A 21,073-nucleotide genomic window follows, 5' to 3' on the forward strand; every position below is an offset into this window, starting at 1 on the left:
TAGAAAATGCATGCTTATTGGAGAATATTTATCATAAACAGACGCTGATATATAACTATGATATAGCACCTTTAAGTGGTTGCAAGATTGTGTAAATTTCTAATGTACTTATATTGAATTTATATTCATTAAATATGCTGATCATAATTAATAATTTCTGCAGCAATTCAAAATACTCAGTTAACTTGCAGGTTTAAATAAAAAGTTTGTTTACGGGTAAATGAAACTGACACATGCAGATCAAAATGTGTTATAGTCTATTCCAATAAAGTACACAAATCACCTGTTTACCGACAACTTTCTTTTAATTTCAAGAGTAAACACCACCTTGTACATCAGCGAGAATCCAAACAAGTAAATGCTAAATTAGGTAGAGTATCATTAAATAGATATTTACAAAATATTTACCTGTCAGTTTAATATGAAAGAAATAATCCGCGAAAAAAGAAGTATAGGGAAATTATTGGCAGGTGAAATTACAATATGTTATAAATAAGCTTTTATAGTAGTGTCATAACGAACATAAACTAATATGCTGATTTTTTTCTGGATATTTCAGAAAATATAGCTTTATTGAAAACTACCTATCAGAGTTCATACTATGATGACATTCTTCCGAATTCGTCGGTGCTTGCTGTAGATGGCAGCCGAAAAGCTGATAAAGGATCATACTGCATACTAACCGGTGCACAGACATACACGTGGTGGGAAGTAGACCTGAGAAGAAGCTACTACATACACAAACTAGCTATTTACTTCCGCACTGACTGTAAGTGTTTGTATCAAGCGTTTAGTTAACCTGTTTTTGTCATGTGTCATGTCATGGCATAGGGCTTTACGTGTACATTCAGAGCAAGCAGTTGTAGCGCACGCCTGTCTTGGACAGGAAAGGTCCGGTGGGGGGGGGGGGGGGGGGGGAGGAGGGACCGCCTGCACTGGCAGGTGCAAGTCAGCACCAGCAGCCCGACCGTGGTCGGTAGCAGGCGGAGGGTAATGATGCAATGGAATTTTGAATGGAGAAAGAATTATGCCAAAAGAGAAAAGTTGCGCAAGTTTGATAGAGGAATTTGGACGCAATTTTGAACGGTATCAGGCCCAGAACAGGCGTGCGCTACAACAGCTTGCTCTGAATGTGCACGTTAAACTCTCCGACCTGACCTGGCCTGAGAAAATCAATACGACCACACCCAAGTGAATGCCACGTCACGTAGTAGCACATTGTGTATACCCGACCACGGTTCAGTATTGATTTTTTTCTCTCGGGTAAATTGTTAAAAGCAACATATTATATATTTTAAATTCTAAGGTTTTAAAAGATGAGATTTGTTCTGCATTCGTTAATGACAATTAATTATATGTAGGTGCATTAAAATTAATAAATCGTGTTTGCTGTACTATTTTATTTAAAAGAAACATGAATGATTTGGTTTTAAACTAGTTATTCATAGCGCTAATTTTCGTAAAATATTTTTTGGGGTCTGCTTTATTTGTAATATAGATTTTATCTCACAGTGATGGAAGATTCACTGCAATTGATTATAATTATAAAACTGAATTACACTTTCTCAACTTGAACAAACAAGTCGTGGCTATGCTTTTCGAACACAAACTTATTATTGATTATTACTTTTAAAGCGGTTGTCGGGCAATATTTGAACAGGGGTCGACCCAGGTGTTCGCCGTACCACTGGAATTGGTACAAAGGAATTAAACGAATTAAAACTGCGCTGATTTTTAGTAAAGGCGGGGTTTGATGTTGAATCGCCATTAAGAAATATATTGCTTTCATTCGTGGTAGACTCGTCCGTCATCATCCCTTGTTTCTATTTATAATAGACTCGTCCGTATATGAAGGAATGTAGTTGGCCGATTAAAAGGGGGAAAATTAAAAACATATCATATGGTATATCAAAGGCAGTGGTATGTCCTACCCTGTCATTGGGATGGTGTATATAAAAGATCCCTTCCTACTAATGGAAACAATGTAATGGATTTGCTATTTAGATCTATTTAAAAATTAGCAAATGTTTGACATCCAATAGCCGATGATTAATAAATCAATGTGCTCTAGTGGTGTCGTTAAACGAAGCAAAGGTTAACATTATCATATAATCTCACGTGTTTTTGTAAACTTTATACTCAGCTATAATTCCAATTGGCCATTACATGGATACTCTTTATTTCCTCCATATTATGAAGATTTTTATACACTCACAAACAAAAGTAGGAACATAAATTAATTAATTAATTTCACGGGATTATATACAACTGTAATATTGCCCTACATATACACTGAGTTTTCACTTAAAACTTGATTATATATTGGCGACACACATGTACAAACTTTGAAAATTGCAATATAAACTGGACCCACACATGAAAGTCAATGTCACTGATGTCATTCTTACAAAGTTTGTCGTCATTTTGATCACAGAAGATAACATACTCGTGTACAGAAAAAATATTTGCTATTTTATCAAAAGTCTTATTTCTGATTTGTAATAGTTTTTCACAATTTAGTAAAATATGTTTTGTATAGTCAACGGTTTCTTTGTCACAGAGAATGCATTTTCTATCAAATAATTTCATGCTGCCTATTTTAATTACGGAAGATATTACGTGAACTTTGGATGCACGTAAGCTATTTGAGCTCCATTATTTTTACAAAACCCAAACTGTAGTGGATCAGGAAAGTTTAATCCAGAATTTTCAATCCAATTTTTTATTCTATTTAATATAATTTTTTCAAGTAGTTTTCCTAATGAGGATGTCAAGGTTATACCTCTGTAGTTTTTAGGATCTGTTTTCTCTTTACCATTTTGTTTGTAAAGTGGAATCGTGCATCCTGTTCTAAAGGATATCGGCATATATTCATATTTAATAATCAGATTGAACAAATTTGTGATGTGGTGCACAAACTTATATCCTGCATATTTCAGATGTTCATTTGAAACACTGTCTGGACCTGGAGATTTATTGTTGGGAAGCGGTTTTATCACCTCGTACACTTCATCCCGTAGTATTGGATTGTTTAAAATTGTTTCTTTTTGAGAGTAACTATCAAATAAGAGCCGTTCACAATCAACTGTTTCTGAATTCTGTCTATCTGGGTTTTCCGTAGCTAGGTCAGCGAAGTACTGCATCCATAGATGTGTGATTTCCTTCGTGTTTTTGCCTCTGTTGTGTTACATATGAGTTTATCTATTCTAGAAGACGTTTGCCTAGAAACTGGGCAACGTTCAGTCTAAACTTGCTATTGAAATGTTTTTGTTTGATGACTCTGAATTCACCGGTTAACTACTGTGCGTTGCCCTGTTGCGTTTACTTATATGTCAGTAAAAATAGTCATATGACCGGATTAATTTGCATCTAATTGAAGCAGTCTATGTGATCTGAACAATAACACATTGTGTAATTTGATTGTATATGCTACCTATAAATATAATATAAATTACTAATATATTCATCCGGAAGGAATTTGGATCATTAGTTCGATCAAGTAGTAGGTCTGTCTGCGCAGTTAACTTCCTGGTGAGAGTTCATTCATCAGGTTCCACTATAATTCCTAATTGAGACATAATGTTATAGTATGGTTCACATATTCACATTTAGTAACTGGAGAATAATTAAAACGAGATGTTTATTTCTCAATGGTAATCCCTCTGTCTGGAGTTTGCCCATGTTATTTCTAATATTGTGGATTGATTTTTGGGGTCATGGGTGTACAGCGGAACAGGCGGCCGGTGTGAATCAGATTCTTCTAAGAAGTTTTTCCATTTATACCATTTTCCTGCGGCGCCTGCGCAAAACGTACGCGAAATATTTTTCGGGCGGATTTTGGTACGATTCTAGCTAGCCCGAATTTAACAACCGCACATAGGATTCCTCTGCACAGTATGGCTATTCCATTAAAACATGAAGCTCATTCTATGCAACCATGTAGTTAGTAAGCAAGATCAAAGGGATCAAATTTGTAAAACATAAAAAATGTCTGTATGGCACTTATTACTTTTAATTAAAATAATTAATGAATTTACATAATGTTATGCACCACCTTTTGTTTTTCCGTTTCGTTTCCCTATGAAATTAAAGATTGCTCTTCTTCCATTTATAGTTGCTTTTGAAATACATACACCTTGGAAGTTTGTTTTGTTTGACGACACAACTAGAGCACATTGATTTATTAATCATCGGCTATTGGGTGTCAAACATGTATATGCGTGCATATATATATACCAGTCGAATCCCATATGCTCGAACACAGTAGGTGCTCGAGAAAGTGACATTTACTAGCAAACAGTTCATGCTTGTGGTGATCACTTGTATACAATATAATTTGAAAATACACACGCAAACAATAATATGACATCTACATCTAAAAATAATTGTGTATATATTTATTTCTACAGACAGAGATCGTAAACCCGATGTAACTGTATACAGTTCTCTGTCTGTAAACCAGAGTAACGCTGGACACTGGTGTGGAAACACAACTGCAAATAGTCCGGACATAACACATCTGACCTGTGATGACACCGCTAGATACATCACACTCTACAGAAACTCAATAATGGACTTCTGTGAGGTTGAAATATATGGTAAGGAACGTATGTAGTACGTTATTATATACAGGCTACGTACGTGAATGTGTATGCATATAGTCTACGTGGATTTATATAATAAATGTGTATGCAATAAGGCTGCGTGTATGTATAGGTAGCATGTATGTATATAAGAAATGTATATGTATATAAGAAATGTGTATGTATATAGGCTACGTATATCTACAGAGGCTACGTGTATATATTAGTCCATGGGCCAGAGTGACAATCGGTACCATCTGAGGTGGCAAATTTCAAGCCACATCACCTTGTGGAGATATTATTTTGAGGTGATAACATTTCCAAATGAGTAGCTTAATCAAGGTAAATGCAAATCCAATATGGCCGCCACAAAACCAATAAATATTGTAATATCACACATCTTTTTCACACATGCTAGTGTTATTCAAATGAGTTTGGGGAAGGATTTAACTCAGTTGGTTGAATGCTCGCCTAGGAGCTTGGGTCACAGGATCGATCCTCATCGGTGGATTTTCGTATATTGGATTTTCCCCAACCTACCCAGTACTCATGACTGGTATGGCGTATTATATGGCCGGTAACAAAATGTCCAGCAGTAATATAACTGTAATTTGTTGGTGCATATATATCTATATATATCTATATCTATATCTATCTATCTATCTATCTATCTATCTATCTATCTATCTATCTATCTATCTGTCTATCTATCTATCAAAAGCCACAACACGAAAATCACCCAGAGCTCAACCGATCCCGCACAAAAAAAGTCTTGTAACTGCAGACAGAAGAACGAATGCCCCCTGAACGGCAACTGCCAAACTAGCTCCCTCGTATACCGGGCAAACGTGGCATCTGGTAAGACTGTCAGATCATACATAGGTCTTGCTGGAGGTACATTCAAGGAGAGGTTTAACAACCACACTAAATCTTTCAAATATGAACGCTATGAAAAAGAGACAGAACTGTCAAAATACATCTGGGAACTCAAACGAAAAAAAAACCGCCTATCACATCAATTGGGAAATCGTCAGGAAATCGGACACACGGAAACGCAGCTCGGGACAATGCAACCTGTGCATCGAGGAGAAGCTCTCAATACTATTTGAAAAAGGAGACAAGCTACTCAACAAAAGGACAGAACTCATATCAAAATGCCGCCACAGCAACAAGCCGAGAGTCTCACGACTGACGTGCCATGACGTCAGGAGCGCACCGCCGCGTACACACAGCGTGACGTCACCTTAACTGTCACAATTATAAACACTCATCTGATGAAGGCGAGGAGCCTGAAACTCCGAGTAATGAGTTATTAGTGAATACTAAAAATTTAGTGTACCTGCTCCACTAACATTGTGTTGAGCACTTTATGTCCAATAGTGATAACAATATATTACTGTAATGCTCCTTGTATAAGTTGAGCACTTTCTTCAATCACCATGGACCATATCCGTTTCGACTATTCCACAAAAAACATTCCTTTACCAACACGAAAGGAATACTTAAAGAGACTGCTTGAGAAAGTGGAAAGTGTAATAAAGCGTATGAGATGGAAAGCTTTCTTCTTTGAAAAGAACAACGATGATAAACGCAACCATGACGACCCAACACCAAACAAAGATAGCAAATTCGGACTTAACTCCAGGAAAACACCCCCACAAATAGAAGGTTTAGCACCCTTCGAAAAGGACATGCTACACATGGTTGAGACCATACAGTTCAAGAATGCATATGACCAGTTCCAGAACACCATGAAAGAGGACATAAGGCATATAAACAACTCCAAAAAAGTGTTTGTACCTGCAGACAAGACTAGAAACTTCTACAAGTTAGAAGTGGACACTTATGACAAAATGCTAACAGAAAACATTACAACGAAGTACAAACATGCAGACGACCAAACAATCGAAGATATCAACACAGAGTTCGAGTACGTCAGCAATGCCCTAGGAATACGTGACAGAATAGACAAGATGGCAGAGACCCGAGCATTCATCACCTTGAAAGATCATAAGGACAATTTTGCCACTAATCCAAGTTGCAGACTCATCAATCCAGCAAAAAGCGAAATCGGTAGGATCAGCAAAAATTATGTTAGACCGAATAAACAGTGAAACACGACTCAAGACGCAAATGAACCAATGGAGAAACACTTCCGCTGTACTTGAATGGTTCTCAGCTCTGCATGATAAAAAAGAACTATCCTTCCTCGTATTCGACATTGTGGACTTCTACCCTTCCATAACACCTGAACTACTCGACAAGGCATTGAAATGGGCGAAGAAATATACAGTCATCCCAGATATAGAATACACAACTATCATGCATGCAAGAAAATCACTACTTTTTGACAACAAAGAACAGCCATGGGTGAAAAATTACACTCCCAATGCATTCGACGTCACCATGGGCGGATATGATGGAGCGGAAGTGTGCGAACTAGTAGGACTCCTCATCCTACACACAATTCAAACAAATACCTCCAACATGAACGTCGGACTGTACAGAGATGACGGTCTAGCAGTTCTACGCAGAAGTTCAGGAAGCCAAGCAGACAGAATGAGGAAAATGCTCATCAAAATATTCAAAGATCTTGGCCTAAAGATCACCATCCAGACCAACCTGAAAATAGTCAACTATCTGGACACCACCCTGAACCTTGAAACTGACTCCCACAAACCCTACAGGAAACCCAACAACGAACCCGTTTACATCAACGTCAGCTCAAACCACCCACCCGCAATCACGAAGCAAATACCAAAATCAATCGGCAAACGAATTTCCCTTCTGTCTTCCCATGAAGACTACTTCGCGGAAGCTGCACTAGGGTACAACAAAGCGCTGAGGGCAAGTGGCTACACAGTAAACATCCAATACGACCCGCCTAAACATAGAGAACAACCAGACACAAAGAAAAGGAAAAGACCCAGAAAAATCACATGGTTCAACCCCCCATTCAGCAAGAATGTGAAGACAAACGTCGGTAGCGTGTTCATCAAATTGATATCCAAGCATTTCCCAAGTAATCACAAGTACCACACATTGTTCAACAGAAACAACCTGAAAATCAGCTACAGCTGCATGAAAAACTTCGGAGCAATAATCAAAAGCCACAACACGAAAATCACCCAGAGCTCAACCGATCCCGCACAAAAAAAGTCTTGTAACTGCAGACAGAAGAACGAATGCCCCCTGAACGGCAACTGCCAAACTAGCTCCCTCGTATACCGGGCAAACGTGGCATCTGGTAAGACTGTCAGATCATACACAGGTCTTGCTGGAGGTACATTCAAGGAGAGGTTTAACAACCACACTAAATCTTTCAAATATGAACGCTATGAAAAAGAGACAGAACTGTCAAAATACATCTGGGAACTCAAACGGAAAAAAACCCGCCTATCACATCAATTGGGAAATCGTCGGGAAATCGGACACACGGAAACGCAGCTCGGGACAATGCAACCTGTGCATCGAGGAGAAGCTCTCAATACTATTTGAAAAAGGAGACAAGCTACTCAACAAAAGGACAGAACTCATATCAAAATGCCGCCACAGCAACAAGCCGAGAGTCTCACGACTGACGTGCCATGACGTCAGGAGCGCACCGCCGCGTACACACAGCGTGACGTCACCTTAACTGTCACAATTATAAACACTCATCTGATGAAGGCGAGGAGCCTGAAACTCCGAGTAATGAGTTATTAGTGAATACTAAAAATTTAGTGTACCTGCTCCACTAACATTGTGTTGAGCACTTTATGTCCAATAGTGATAACAAATATATTACTATATATATATATATATATATATCCATTGTGTAAGAGATGACCCGTTTTAGATCAGTGTTGTGTTCAACATGTTAAAGATCAAATGAGCTTTCCTAAATTATGACCCCATTGTCCAGAGTAACCATAAAGCATGACATCATGTTTATACGTCATATGCCTACGACATCACTACGTGTTACGCTTTTTGTTCAATGTTTGTCCAATAAACTGTATTAAGTTACTTGTTCGGAGTTTGTAAGAAATGGAATATTACACGTGTGCCCGTTGCAGACGACGTTTCATACAACTGTGCCTTCTAAATGTATCTAACTCTCTTTTGCTTCTTAGATACGTTTTAAAACCACTTGTTATAAGATAATAGTAATCCACGTCTTTACCACATTGGTTTGGGATAATATAGACAGACTTGGAGAAACATTAAGTGGGGGTGGCACTTCACACGCATAAATGGTATTGCCATCCAGCCAGAGTTTATTGGTCCACAGTTACCAGTCTGCAGACCCCAACTTTCTAAGACCAAGAAAAGATCTATCAATGTTCAGGAAGTGCACCGGGTGTAGTATAATTCTGGAGAGTGGGTAGGTCCTCCACAGATATCAAATTAAATGTAGACACCAGAACTGCAGCAGACGTTGCTAGTAAAAACAAATCGCATTTGGATGGTTTGTCGCCTGCATGACAGGACTGTTCCCAGTTGGATTGGTTTTAACATTCGTACTCGAGATAACATTACCATCAGACCAGATACTGTGGCATATTTACCAAACTTCAATGCCCCAGCCACTGAGATGTCAACTGTTTTTAAAGTACTCAGTGAGTCTGTGAAGATAATGCAACAGTTGCAGTTACCATGTATCGTCTGTGTGTTAGATCAAGCTTTGTATGCAAAAGCAGCTGAGATCATGTGGAAACACACATCTACATTTCAAGGTCATGTTCTTAGAATGGGAGATTTCCACACAGTAATTAATTTTCTATCCATTGTCGGCAAACGCTTCCAGGACGCTGGTCTGAGAGAACTGGCTGTAGAATCTGGTGTCATTGCCGAAGGATCTGTCCAAGCTGTTATGGAAGGACGACAGTATAATCGCGCAGTTAGATTGCACAAGTTAGTGTATGACTCACTTTTTCAGTTGACGTAGAAGGAGTTCATTCCATGGTTTAAGGTTACCCACGCAAAATACTTTGCTTGTTTCGAAGAAGCAATCTAGTGCATCAATACTGCATGTGAAAACTTCAGCAAAGCAAAGCTTTACTTCAGTATTGGAGAAACAAGTCGACAAATAGGTTCTAATACATTTTAAGATATTCCTCAATAATCTACGAGCTGGCAGCAACGGTGATTTGGCTGTGTTCTGGATATCGTATGTGGACATGGTTGAGATCATGTTAGGACTTTTGCGAGCTTCCATTTTCTCGACGGTGGCTTTTCAGTACAACGCAAGTCCCAAAATCCATTTGGTAAGATTCCGGCTGATCAAGCAATAGAGGAAACTATAAATAAAGACGCACAAACATCTGGTGGTACGAAAGGGTTCAGTATAAAGTATGTGTCTGCGGCAGTTGCGAGACGTAGTGCACCAAACCAGTAGTAAATTAACTCATACTGATCTCCAGGAGAATTGAAAGGGATCATAGAGATATTGAGTCGTTAATTGGCATTCTTGAGTATGGGTTGATAAATTCAACGAGTGGAGATCAACCTGATCTTGTAAGCATCTCCACTTGGAGACTAGCCCCACCCAGTGTTGCAAAAGATATCTAAATGGCACATGATGTAGGACAGAAAGCATAACAGGAGGTCATGAAAAATCGTAGTCAAATTCTTTGACAAGATTGCCAGGCTTGGCCTAAAAAACATTTTCAGCAATGACAAAGAAGAAACAATTGGGGAAAGCATCTAGTACTGAGATAATTCTACAAGCAGATAGAAACCTATTTGGTCATATAATACTGGCAGCTGAAAGCCGAACACTGGACCTCAAGGATGTGATAGCACACCCACTTGGCCCTATTCCTTCCGCTTTGGCAACACCAGGTGGATCTCTGCGAAAAAACAACAAAGCCAAGTTTGGAAAAGCAGTCATTCAAAAAGTACGTGCAGCAGAATTTGTCCCTACACCCTCTGCCTGTATCATCGATACAGCAGATGAGAGGGGACAACCAGGAACTTGCACGATATGCACTGTTGTTCGCTCTTCATGAAGGTGCAGAAAGTCAAAGAATCGAGATTGTTTTTGACGTATATTGGGAATTATCTATCAAGACTGCAGAGCGGTATAATCGAAGAGCATCACAGGGCCTGAAATTCAAGAACATAGTCACAGGTCACAAAATCCATCAATGGAGGAAGTTTCTATGCAGTCCATTCAACAAAACCACTCTCATCAAATTTCTAGAAAACAAATGGAAGAAGCCAGAATATAGAGACATGCTGGGTGAAAAGATTATATTCACGACATGTGAAAATCAGTGCTACCTGATCACCAAAGACAACTGGGAACAAATTGCTGAGCTCAGAACAATACAAAAGGAAGCTGACACACGTGTATTGTTGCATGCGGCTCGTTTGACAAAAAACAAGTTAAAAAGCTGTTATCATCATGGCTGAAGATACAGACATCACTGTGCTTCCTCTTGCATTTAACCATATTATTTCGTGTTCATTGTATCAGAAGGCTGGTACACGGAATCGACAGACGTACATTGATATCCAATCTAATTAAAATTAGCTCCACTATTACATGTGGATCTAACAGCAGCCCGTTGGAGCTCATGTCCAGTTGACTTTTCATTCGACCAATCAAAACCTTACTTGCAAAATCATGCCAGTGATTTGAAAAGAATTTGAAAACATTCGGGATTATGCCGAGGGTATACGAAATGATTCGGGCGAATTACGAAGTATGCCGGAAACTAATTTCAATATAAAATTTTATATAAAATTCGTTTAAAGACGAAAGAGAAAAATGTGATGGTATAGCCATAATATCTGTTTATACTAGTATACAATCCAGAGTTTATTACTGCACTTTTCCCCCTGTTTTTTCAATGTTGAAATAGACCAACAAGTTCGCCTATTACATAAATAGTCTCGCCCGATATTTTTAGAATTTTTATGCTCCCGAATAACGCTATAAAAGGTGAAGTGTAATTGGTCGATATTTAAATTGTTATTTATAGATGAAATTTCACCTGGACATGGGAGTCCACGCAATGCTGTTAGATCTACTGGCTAGACCCAGTATAGCTAATTTTAATCAGATTGATTTGTATCAATAAAGTAGCAAGCAAAATTGGAAAAAATGTGTTCACAGTTCTAATTGGTCTCCATGCATTTACAAGATGTGGCACGGTCAGTGCTTTTGCTGGAAAGGGGAAGATAGGAGCCCTAAATATTACGATGAAGGAGAATACACACAGTGTTTCAGTGATCTTGGCCAAACATGGGACCTTTCTCTAAATCTTCTTTAGAAGCTCCAGTCTTTCACCTGTGCTATGTATGTACCCAGGGGTACAGTGGATGATATCAATGTATGTCGCTATGAGATCTTCTGTGCCAGCAGGGGTAAAGTTCACTCGTCACAATTGCTTCCATGTTTGGATTGCTTGACTCAGCATGCTTTGCGTACTAACTATCAAGCTGCGATATGATGAATCTGATATACCAAGTCCCACTGACCATGACTGGATTGTTGATGAAGAAGGAAATCTGGGAATCCAGTGGATGACTGGATCACCAGCTCCCACAGCTGTGTTGGAACTTATGAAATGCAACTGCTCACGTTCATGTGATATGAAAAGATGTCCATGCATCGTCAATGGTCTGAAATGTACTGAGATGTGTTGGCTTCAAAGTTGCCTTAATCAGATGACTGAAACGGAAACTGATGATATGCAACCTGAGTTCGAAACTGACGATGAAAAAGATGACAATTAACTAAATGAGTTGGATGACAAGATGTTTCATACTGATGGTATTGACCGAACTTAAATTTAATTAATCACAATGGGATATTAATTTGCCAGTTAGCCAAAACATTGGCAGCACTTTTGAAGGATTTTTTAATTTTAATTTTAATTTATATTAGAAATATCTATCAGCCAGTCAAGTTACAAATATGTGTAAATCAGAAATGTATTCATGACTGCTGATTATGATTAATTAAGATTTTAAAATGAAGCCCAGTTAGTTTATGATTTATGATTTTTTAAGGCAATAACTCTTTATGAGATGTTATAACTGTGTACTGAATGACGTTTTGCGTTTTTAGGGTTCTCTCAGAAAGTGTGTTAAAACTACCCTTAAGCTACCCATCTGGAAATGTTATCACATATGAATAGCATCTACATACATCTACCTCTTCAGAAAACATAACTATATATATATATATATATATATATATATATATATATATATATATATGCTACATCTGGCCAGTAACAAAGGGTGGAGGTGGGATCGGGAAATCGGATGAATTCCGAGGAAAGAGAGTTTGGAAAGTAACAGGCTGCTATATATTAGACATTTATAAGCTTCTTAGTGCCCTACACAATTGCAGCTTTCTATGTACATTATTCGCTGGGATAATGAGGCTTGAAACAGTATACAAATTATGGCGGCAATTTTGGAGACTAATTTAATATGTACCATGGTTAGCAAAATTACCATTTCTCAAAACCAAAATTACCATTTCTAAAAAGACCTAAAATCTTGGAGTACAGCGCCCACATTTCAGAGTAATTCATGTAGATGACTAACAAATAATTGGTACAAATTTCAAGTGAATCTGAAACCAAAATGCGTGGACAATTTGTTGATTCACGAGCTGGTTTAAATAAATATTATTAACGAAAACAAGCAACTTGATTTTAAAAATCCTTCAAAAATAGCAGAAAACACGCCAAGATAGCGCTAATAAAGAGGGGTCTATATTACAATATTTCTGGAGAGGACCCCCATACGCCCCCCCCCCCCCCCCCTCCCGTAACTGGCTTCGGCGCTTGACTCGTCAATTCGTGCCCTCCACACGAATTTCATCTGATTTTAAAAATAGATCCCCTCACTTGAAACGACGGAATGAATGAATGAATGAATGTTTAACGACACCCCAGCACGAAAAATACATCGGCTATTGGGTGTCAAACTATGGTAAATGCAAAAACATTTGTTTTATGATCAACAGCAATATAAAAATTCAACAGTTAAATTAAAACACAGTGAAAAGAACTGTACAAAAATACAAATATCACAGATAGATACTGACTTTTATTCAAAATTTCAATTTTGTGCTGTATTGACCATTCTCAAAGAGAATGTTACACCCCAGCACCACGGCGAGGTTACAGCACGCGCAGGGGTTGAAACGACGGTTACGGGCCTGTACGTGTATGTGTATGTATAATTCTTGTTTATAGTGTACTGGCTTGTTTGTTTTAAATAGAATTGATTTTCATTTTCGCCGTCCAAAAATAATCTTGAAGTAAAAGTGATTAAGAAAACAGTGGAACTACCTTGCTGAAATACTGAGCTGCTATAGGGATACTTGTATTGAACATTTAAAACAAGTTTGTTTTGTTTAACGACACCACTAGATAATTGATGTAGGCCTAATAATACTCGGCAATTGGATTTCAAGCATTTTTAGGGAGTCTTAAGAAACTCCTTACATATTAGTAGAAGGGATATTTTATATGCACTACCCCACAGACAGATTAGCACATACCACGTCCTTTGATATACCAGTCGTGAAGGACAGGCTGGAACGAGAAATAGCCAACTGGCGGGAATCGATCCTAGACCGATCAGGCGAGCGTTTTACCAATTTCGTTTCAACAAATTATTGTATGGTTCTCACGAACGAAATACTATTTTTTTAGCACTAGTTTTCCCTGGGCGCACCTACAAATAAACAAGCTTACCTATCGACGCAGTGCATTTTTATGACTTGGCTGGAACAATGTTAAAGCCGTTATATTTATGCATTATGTTTTTTTTAGTGTATGTTGTAATTAAAAACAAAATTGGGAGGAAGAAGGTTGCTTATTGGTTTCTTTTGTTATTCTTTGTTGTTTATTTGTTCTTTTTTTTTGTGGGTGGTGGTGCTGGTTTATGAATGGTCATGGATGGATGGATGGATGGATGGATGCGTATGTACGTACTTATGTCCGTATATGTGCATGTATAATTTGAACTGCTTAATAGATACTGTTCACTTTTACCATTTTATCAAATTAACAAGCACATATTAACGGGCGTAAATACCAGGGGCGTAGGCTGACCCTCCTCCTACCCCCCCATCACCCCCCCACACCCCCACACCCACCGCGCTGAAGTAAATGGTCCGCTTTCAGAACTGAAACATACAGGTTTATACAGTGAGTTTCTGGTGGTGCAAACACAAAATAGAAAAAGGGTCCACTTGGTTCATATTCGAACCTCCAGGTCCAGATCACGCTACGACCCTGAATATCACGATCGAAAGACCAGATCGTTAATAGTTATAGTGTCTTTCATTCAAATAAGATAACTCGGGTGTCCATGTAGTATATCAAGCTTTATTACCCCAGCAGGCACTCATAACGGGGAAAATAAAACTCATAATTTCTCACTGAAACATGTTCATGCCTTGGTTTAACGTACACTACTACTGGACGATTTTACGCCAACAAACCAATCACGTTGTCGGTACTAAATATGACGTCATCCGGATTTGGCAAAGCACACACAATGAATGAATGAATGAATGAATGAATGTTTAACGACACCCCAGCACGAAAAATACATCGGCTATTGGGTGTCAAACTATGGTAACACACACAATGACGTCACGTAGTTTAAAGCATTTACGTTTACGTCTTTCTGGTTTCAGTATTAAACTTGTAATGCAATGGTATTTAAATGCAGTGCATTATAGGTTTTTTTTTACAGAATATATAGAACTTTGGGTTTAGAAAATTATCAGTGAACCGTGGATAAAATACAGCGTTAAAGCAATAATCAGAACATTAAAGTAGTTTACGTCGTTTCTATATACATGAACGTGTAGCAAAATAAAGGCTTTAAAAAAAAACCCAACCAAATAGCTGGGATAATAAATAGAATAACAAACTCGGTACCAGTTATTATAAAATGTATGTCCCTTGTGAAATAATTTTCACTTATCACTCGCTAAAGCTCGTGACAAGAAAAACTATTTCACTCGGGACCCAATTTGTTTAATAACTGGTAACTCGTTTATTATCCTCCCTGTAATTTTATTTTTAGTTTGTGATCCTGGCACATTCGGTGATGACTGCAACCAGTTTTGTCACTGTCTGGATGGACCGTGTAACTACACAACTGGAGAATGTACAGGAGGATGTAAACAAAACTGGACTGGAAATACGTGCAGTGGTATGATATAAGTGTAACTTAAACAAAAACAATGCTGTTATTGATACAGAATAATAGAACTTGTAGACCGCAAGAACACTAACACACGCATGCATAGATGGATACGATGTGCCCGTGTGAAACTACTTTCTTACAATGTACACCGCTTTTGATGTATAAAAATTGTAAGGAGGGTGTGTGTCTCCCGAAGCTGAAGGCCTGAATATTTACTTTTTATGATCCTACTATAAACACACAGACACACACACACACGCACACGCACACGCACACGCACACACACACACACACACACACACACACACACACCAAAACAAACAAAAATACGTTATGTAGCTGGTAAGGTACAATGTAAACTAAGGATTAATAAACTCCCAAACAAAAAAAATATCCGATGAAAATAAGTACAAAAACACCAAATCAAAAACATATGATTATTATTATTTTTTTATCAGTTTCATGGTGGGATATTACAATTCATTACCCATATGGGCTCAAATATACGGTTTAATATTTGTTCCATCTCTGCACAGTTTGCAGATTGCTTCTACAGCCACTGATTGGCTGGCTTAAAAATCACGATGTTTGGTTGGTTGCTTGCCACGGCCGGAACTTCACTTTACATACTGTTTCCATTCATGTTATACGATTTACAGAAAATATTTGACTAATTTGTTTCATAATCATGAAATGATATATTTGCATAAGCAGCGACTTTAGTAGCATACACAGTTATTCTTTTCCAATGTAAAAGGAACGCCTGTATGCCATTACATCACTTTCTTCACTTAATGTACAATGCTCATAAGATTATGTGACGTAATGGCTGATGGTTTTGTTACAGACAGCAAAAGCATTTAAATATATATATATACACACATACACAGAGTTAAAAATGACTATGGGCAATAAGGAGAATAACCAGTTGCTACGAGGAGTTACGAATTATCTGTCCCTCGTGAACGAGTTTATCTCGGGTTTACAACATTCGTTCACTCTGGACAGATAATTCGTAATACCTCGTAGCTCGTCAGTTATTCTGTAAATGAAGCATGGGTGAAAAACATTTCAGAACAATACACACATTGTTAATATGTCTATTGACGAGATATTAAGATATCGACCACGGGTGAACAATAGCAGCCAGCGATGGAGGTTTGATCAGTCACAGAGTAGAGGGCCGTATTTAGGTGGGGGGTCGGGGGGTGCGGTTCGTCGGAACACTCCCGTATAAGCTGAAGTCCTTTTTTTTAAATATTGCACTAATACTGGATTGTAACTTTTGCAACTCTCCCAATTCTTCTGTCATTTTGGCATAGAAATTACTGGTCGGTTATATCCATGTATTTCAAAACGTTTTACGGCCAACATGTAGATGCCATTTTTATGATATGACACATTGGTGGAACAATGAAATGGGATGCAGTACCTTTTGCTTAAAACATTTGAGGACTACTACACCTGCATTTTTAACAGGGATGCATATGTTGGGTGACGATACATGATGACATATTGTTAAGAAGGTAATGTGTTTCGTTTTTCATGAATATGTTCATTATTAAAGGAACTGATAATATATGTAGTTCTGTGGAGGCGCACGAGCTCCCATTTATTGTGTGGGGGTTGGGGTGAGGGCATGCTTGTTATTGTCCGAATTAAACAAACATGCCCGAATCTAGATAACATTATTTATTCATATTACCATTACTACCAAACAACTATATAGGGTTGCAAACGAATCACTATGCATTTGTACATGAATTACAGGTGGAATGATGGAAATAAATAAATGGTAAAAAGGTCTCAGGTTAGCACATTTGCCAGAATATCTGTATTTTTTCTTGTTGCCCGCATTTGAGGTTTTGCATACATGAATATGAATACAGCACTGGGGGGGGGGGGGGGGGGGGGGGGAATTTGTACCCCTTGACCTTTAGTGACCTCTGATCACATAACAATAAATGGTCATGTAGCCATTCCTTGATTCTATTTTCGCCACTTTATGTCACGAAAATAAGCTTAATACACAAAACAGTATGCTATTTGAATAATTCAGTATCGTAAAGTGTATCGTATAACCTAAATGTGCTATAATACATTGGCGATAAAAAGAAAGTATATCGATCAGTTTTTTGAAATACGAAACAAAACACAAGTTGATGAAAGTGTTGTATTTCGACGTATAATCATTTTGGCGAAACTAGCATACTCAATAATTAACATCAAATGTGCGTATTACAGTTTACAAACAACAGTAGGGGTTAAATGTGCGATTTTATCTAGACATGTTTAGGTTTACTTTCTGTTGATTGTCAGTAGCCTATATTTATAGAAATGCGTAACAAATATATTATAATTTAATTCATAGTGTGCCATTTATGAACATTTATAGAAATAGATAGATAGATACAGAATCATGGAATTAACCATTATTTTGCCAAATGCCCATTCGACTTTGAATTGTGAAGAGAGATGACCATGATCACGTATTACGGTTTTGTCGTACAGTTTTGATAATCAGTTATATATTTCTATCAAAATGTTTAGTATATAACATATCTTATATAATTTATTTTATATTTATAGTATGTGATGCTACTCACTATGGTCAGTTCTGTGGTGGAGACTGCTCCACAAGACATTGTAAAAATGCATCATCAACGTGTGACAAGACCACAGGACGATGCGACAATGGGTGTACAGCAGGATGGGTGCCACCAGATTGTAACACAAGTGAGACAAGTTATATTTAAGCTATATCCGTGATTTGTACAGTCTTATATCTTATATTTCGGTAACAGAATATTCTCAACGTAGTAACGTTAATCTAAATGTTGGAAAAATATAATTTCTGATTGTAATAACAGTCTTCGGACGAAGGAACAAGGACGTATTGTCACAAAATACTATTTAATCAGTCTGTTTGCGATTAATGGGAACTGATGAATTGTTAAATTCTAAAACAAATGCAAAAACAAATGTAATGTAATACATAGATAGATATATACATACACACTAACTCATATATTTTTGTTAAATTTTAACGTATGTATAATTTTCAATTCATGAGGTAAAAGAAACAATTTGCAAATACTGTGTACCTCGATTATTTCCTCGCTCCCACCCAGTCTTTTGCCCCTAGGTCATTTCCCCACAAGTTATCCCCACAGTCATTTTCCCCTGTTTTAAAAAAAACTAACACGACTACTAATGGTCATCATTTCTGTTTTAGAAGAACAATTTTATGCGAAATACATGTGCCCATTTAAAATAAAATTCGACTATATTGTGACGGTATGTTGAAAATATTAAGTGTTATAAATTATTATTGACTGTGTCCACTATTATATTCACAAGGTTAGAGCTATTTTAAAGTCATTATAATTTAACAGTGATGGGAAATCACCGGAGGATGACCTAGCGGGGCGTGTGTGTGTGGAGGAGGTGGGTTCAAGGGGAAAATGGTCAGTGGAATAATATCCATTTAGTTCTATCCTGTTCAAGTTTGGATTTTCTGACCTAATCTTGGGAGTGGCAGTCCCCAACGGATGGTGCAAGGCAAGATAAATGAAACATTCTGTTACGCATCTTGTAGGGGTGGCGGTCATCCTATGGACGAACACCTGGTACTGGATAATGGAAGTAATCATAACTTTGTCTAACGTCTAATATATATATATATACAGATGTCAAACATATTCTTTCCAATAATTATATACAGTTTCCAAAAAACAGGACCGAACATATCAATTCCTTTGATATAGCAATCGTAGAGCACTGGTTGGGACGGGGAAAACAAGTAGAGAATGAGTTGGCTGAGGCTAAATGCGTAACCAACCAGCAGTAAGAATATGCATTTATGCTCTTTTTCAACATGTACATAATCATGCATTTGAAACCGAAATCGTGAAACACTGGTTGCAAATGAGAGATTTTAACCCTTTTCACATCTCAGATAATACTGCTCATGACTGGTTATATTTCAGGATGTTCACAGGATCGATATGGACAGGAATGTAGAAGTATGTGCAAAGACAGATATTGCCATGGGGTCTCTAATAACTGTAACCACGTGACTGGAGAGTGTGTCAATGGCTGCGATAGAGGATATCATACAATCGACTGTACATCTAGTAGGTTTTGTATAGAACTTTGCCAACTTTATTTCTAAAGAATATTTAGCTTTTTTGTTATATTTTTATTGATGAACATTTTTAATTATGGAACGAGGTGGATGTAGAGTTCCACGAAGGTATTACAGTTACTTTTGTCTTTTTATTTCGAAATTACACCGAACGCCTTTGGATAGAAATTGAAACGTGTGTGATACAAACTGGAATTTGTATACGGCTACATCTGCTTTGATAGTAATTCATTACATGATCAAACACTCGGTTCAAAACAAACCACATACTTGTTGGTTTCTGCAAATACGTTTTAGACTTGTGTGAATAATGAATATGAATTGTTGTGTTGTGTATTTCCAGAATGTCAAAACTCCTACGGTTTTAACTGTAACATGTCTTGTGATGCCAGACGCTGTCTTGGTAGTAAGGAGTGTGACGTTTTTTTTGGAAACTGTACAAGTGGTTGTCAAGCTGGTTTGGAATTACCTGATTGCATCCTTGGTATGTGATTCACAGTGTTACACGTATCATATTATCATGTTAATGTACATTTTTAAAAATGTACATGCAATGTTTCCCCTTCAGTTTACCGTGATATGCCACTATTTATCAATCGTTCACTCTACCTTTCTCTTTTATTTTCTATCTATCTTTCTTTCTATCTATATGTTTATTTATCTACCTACCTATCTACCTAACTACCTACCTACCTACCTACCTACCTATCTATCTATCTATCTATCTATCTATCTATCTATCTATCTATCTATCTATCTATCTATCACATTTATCTAGCTCTCTGTATGTTTGTCTATCTATCTATCTATCTGTCTGTCTGTATGTCTGTCTATCTATTAAATTGATCTGTATCTCGGTATGTTTGTCTGTCTGTCTATATATCTATATATATGTTTATCCGCTGTATATATACCCCCTTGCATACAAAAACACATAGCCTATGTGATGAATGTGGATATCCCTAAAATGAAGTGTCAAGAGCACAACATAATATTCCTTTATTAAACAGTAAGATGGCTTTTCGTTCATCGATCATTTGTTTCTGTTTCTTAACAACAATCTGCATTGATATTGCAATTGTTCACGTTTATCTTTTGTAGTCTATTGTGTAAATTAGTATGTATTAGCTAGAAGAAAATCAAAACATTGATTTTATTGCAATGC

At 37.4% G+C, this 21,073-nt stretch overlaps 1 protein-coding gene across 1 annotated transcript in view; it reads left to right on the forward strand.

The window, feature by feature from the left end:
• Nucleotides 1–20,400, forward strand: part of LOC121385894 (multiple epidermal growth factor-like domains protein 10) — a 32,056-nt gene extending 11,656 nt beyond the window's left edge. Inside the window, exons 2-7 of the mRNA XM_041516684.1 lie at nt 560–769; nt 4,410–4,598; nt 15,639–15,767; nt 18,351–18,497; nt 19,751–19,897; nt 20,252–20,400. Of these exons, the coding sequence (XP_041372618.1) occupies nt 560–769; nt 4,410–4,598; nt 15,639–15,767; nt 18,351–18,497; nt 19,751–19,897; nt 20,252–20,400 (971 nt within the window). The remainder of the gene's footprint in view (nt 1–559; nt 770–4,409; nt 4,599–15,638; nt 15,768–18,350; nt 18,498–19,750; nt 19,898–20,251) is intronic.
• The last annotated feature ends 673 nt before the right edge of the window (nt 20,401–21,073 follow it).

Source organism: Gigantopelta aegis, chromosome 12, assembly GCF_016097555.1.
Source record: "Gigantopelta aegis isolate Gae_Host chromosome 12, Gae_host_genome, whole genome shotgun sequence".
Classification (NCBI taxonomy): Eukaryota; Metazoa; Mollusca; class Gastropoda; order Neomphalida; family Peltospiridae; genus Gigantopelta; species Gigantopelta aegis.